At 39.7% G+C, this 3,889-nt stretch overlaps 1 protein-coding gene across 1 annotated transcript; it reads right to left on the reverse strand.

The window, feature by feature from the left end:
• Window positions 1-476: 476 nt before the first annotated feature.
• On the reverse strand, window positions 477-1,422 carry LOC103248726 (olfactory receptor 8B3-like). Its single transcript, XM_038004917.2, has one exon. It carries the CDS (start codon window positions 1,407-1,409, stop codon window positions 477-479), a length of 933 nt encoding a protein of 310 aa, XP_037860845.1. The 5' UTR covers window positions 1,410-1,422.
• Window positions 1,423-3,889: the final 2,467 nt, after the last annotated feature.

Consider the following 3,889-nt stretch of genomic DNA (forward strand, 5'->3'; position numbering starts at 1 on the left):
TTAAAGGAGATGTATTCTTGCCCAGTGGAAGATGAAACTGTGGGAATAGGAACACATTGCCTGATACATGCTTCCAATGGCAAGTGGCAGATAAGTTTTTCCTACAGTGACACAATGTAACCACAGTGTTACCTGATTCAATCATTAGCACACCATTCATCTTTTTCCAGAGGGAAAAAAAATGGTGAAAAGAAACGATTACAAAATAACCAAAGACAAATTCTTCCCTAATGTTATTACCATACAGTAAAGAAAGGTGAATAAAAATGTTGAGAAAAGGAAGAAAGTGTACTCTATTAAAAGTGGGAATTGCACTCACTTCAGCAGCACATATACTAAAAGTGGGAATTAATTATTGAGAGAACATTCACATTTCCTTACCATAGTAGTAAAGAAATAGGATAAGAAGACTGCTACTAAAACTATTGTAATCTCCCTGTCCTACAGCTATATAAATGGAAAGGTACTGTTTCTGATCAAAACTTTCTCCTACTAAGGGTTTTTCTCAAAGCAAGTTGAACGTCTTTGTTCCTTAAGCTATAAATTAAGGGGTTCATTAAAGGAACTGTATTGGTATAAAAGACAGAAGAGATTTTTCCCTCATGCATTGACCCAGCAGAAGATGGTTTGAAATACACAAATGCACCTGATCCAAAGAACAGAGAAACAGCAATTATGTGGGAACTGCAAGTGCTGAAGGCTTTAGACCTGCCCTCAGTGGAAGTGATTTGAAGGATGCTGGAAAAAATAAAGCCATAAGAGATAAAGATGGTAACAGTGGGCACAATGATGTTGATGCCCACCACAATGAAAACCACCAGCTCATTAATGGAGGTGCTGGTGCAGGAGAGCTGGAGCAGAGGGAGGATATCACAGAAGTAGTGACTGATGATGTTTGCCTCACAGAAGGTCAGTCTCAGCATGCATCCAGTGTGAGCCATAGCCCCAGAAAAGGACAGGAAATAGGAACCAAACATAAGGCTGGAGCACACTGTAGGAGACATGGCAATGTTATATAGAAGTGGGTTACAGATGGCCACATAGCGATCGTAGGCCATTGATGTCAGCACATAACATTCAGAAATGGCAAAGAAACAGAAAAAGAAAAGTTGGGTCATGCATCCCTTGTAGGAGATAACATTCTTCTCTGACATGAAGTTCATTAGCATTTTGGGTGTAAACACAGAAGAATAACAAAGATCTATGAAGGACAAGTTAAAGAGAAAAAAGTACATGGGGGTGTGAAGGTGTGAATTCAGCCCAATTAGAGTTACCAAGCCCAAATTTCCCATCAGAGTGATCACATACATTATTAGAAATAGTAGAAACAGGGAAATTTGGAGATCTGGCTGGTCTGTTAAGCCCACCAAAATGAATTCAGTCACCAAAGAGCCATTTCCAGGATTCATTCTTCTCCAAGAGAATCTGTGGACACAGGAGAAAAGGGTTGCGTTAGAGGACAACACAATTCTTCTCACAATATTTTCTCCCACAACATGGGATATTGCTGGAATTGTTTGAAACTAACCCAACCTGGACCCACAGAATCTGGCTTCACCACTGTCATGAGACTGAATGGCACTGACCTTCTCTTGTCAGAGTCTTACTAAGATAAATATAGCAAAGACCCACCTGAAGTAACCCTACAGAAAGAGGGCCAGTGCTTCCATATGCGCACAAGACTGCTGGAAATAATAAAGGGAAGAGAGAAGGGTGGATCCCAACAGAATTCTCCTTCCCTCATTTCTTCATTCACTTGAGTTCTTCCCTCACCAGTAAAATTAGAGGCAGGGGCCTCAGCAACCTGGTGCCATTCTCTAATATGACTCAGGTCAGGGGGTGAACAAAGAACATTGTTTCTACTCCAAAAGAAAAGCAACAGAACCTAGAAATAAGTTGCTGCCCCAAGTCACAGAAAAAAGTCATGAATCTAAAAAAGGGAGAATCCAATTCATAGAAACTATTGACTGAAACTTGTCATTCTCTGAGTTCCTTATGCCCCTGAACATTCTCAACTCCCATCTTGAACAGATACTTCTGACAGTTGCATTTGAGTCTCAAGGTGGAAAATAAAGTAGAATGTCTCAGATCCCTGGTATTCCACCTCAAAGCAAGTAAGACATTAATATAAAGGGAAATAAGAAACTCACCCTTCTTATGCCTTAAAAATTTTGTGTTGTCTTATTGTTTCCTTACCCTTGTGGTTCTGGAAGGGCAATTTCAAGCTCTAAGGCTTTGTTTTCTCTAAGATGAAACCCAGACATTATTTCCAGTAGTTCCTGAAAATATTCCTGATATATACATCACAATTTATTATTTTAATTTTGGTTTCTCTCAAGCAGCAGGCAAAAAAATCTTTAATAAAGATATGTGATAATAATATTATCACAGTTGCCACACCAGATTTATTGTGAGTTTAATGACACAATGTACTTGGTTATAAGCAGGATGGAAGCTTACTCAGTCTCCTCCCCAGGGAACAGATTGTAAGAGTAACAGGGAAATAACGGGATTGTGTTTTCACTCTGGACCATAATCTATCTTTAATTCTTTAGGGACTCAGTATTTTGCTCAAGTTTTTCCTTCACTCTAGGGATTTTACATCCACTAAGGCAGAGCCAGAAATAAACTCTCATTTCTCAGTCAGCAAGATGGTATGACGGGAAGGTCTCAATTCTCCTTCCTCCATGAACAAAGTAATTCTGCACAATTTATGGACAGATTCCATTTGTGAAACTTCTAAACCTAGTTATAATGTCCCTACACCTCACTATAGCATAAAACCAGCCAAACTGATTTGATGGAACATTTGCATTATTCTTGGGTCATAATCCCTGTTCCTGGCAGTACACCATGCAACCAGGCAAAAGCTTTTCCTTGGGGAGGGCATTGAGATACACTGAGCATCCAGTACCAACCTTTCTGCAAGTTATCCAGAGAACTGGCTTCTATTTAGCCTGCCCCACAGCAGTGACAAGACACAGGACATGGCCTGCTCTGACCAGCAGAGATCAGTGAGAACAGAAGGCAATTTAGACTAACATACACCATAGCTACCCCCTCAGCTCAGAATAGAGATAAGACTTAAAAAAGAAAACTCTCCCAACTTCTTCCAGGTGAGGTGAAGCAATGGACTGCACTTGCAAAAGCCCCTCCTTTTCTGGGACTATCTGGATGACAGGCTACTGTCCAGGAAATCTCAAACTGCTTACAGGACATGGGACACAACATACTATAGCATCCTGGGTCCAATGAGAACAGATTTGGTGGTTTTGTCTAATAATCTCCATAACCCCTTCCCAAGGATCAACACAGACACTAGCAGTTTAAAAACTCCAGCTCTCAGCATTTCCCTAAGCTTTAAAGAGGTGAATCTGAAGTCCATTGATCCAACTTATCTGGAGGCTACCTGATCAATTGGCTTCTGCCTCCCTTCTTTCACAGCACTGGCTGGACCTGTGACACTCTGGACACCTGGCAGCTACTATGAACAAAGATAACTGGTTGATTCTACCAAACATTCAAAGAATTCATGCCAATCCTTCTCGAGTTCTTCCCAAAAAATTGAAGAGGAAGGAACACTTCCAAATTTAGTTTGAGTCCAGCATTACCCTCATATCAAAGGCAGACAAAAACATCGCGAGAAGTCATCTCTCTTTGTTTTTCTTGGTTAGTCTAACTTAGCGTTTCTCAATATTGTTTACTTTTCCTTCTCAAAACACAAAACTTATTTTTTGATTAGTTATTGTTTTTCTATAATCTATGTGACTTGTTTTTAGTCAAATATTTATTATTTTCTTCCTTCTTCTAATGTGGTGTTTAACAATCTTATTTTCTCCCTTTTTTTTCTTAGTTCCCTGAAGTACAAGATTAGATTGCTAATTTGATC

The sequence above is a fragment of the Chlorocebus sabaeus genome, chromosome 1, assembly GCF_047675955.1.
Source record: "Chlorocebus sabaeus isolate Y175 chromosome 1, mChlSab1.0.hap1, whole genome shotgun sequence".
NCBI lineage: Eukaryota > Metazoa > Chordata > Mammalia > Primates > Cercopithecidae > Chlorocebus > Chlorocebus sabaeus.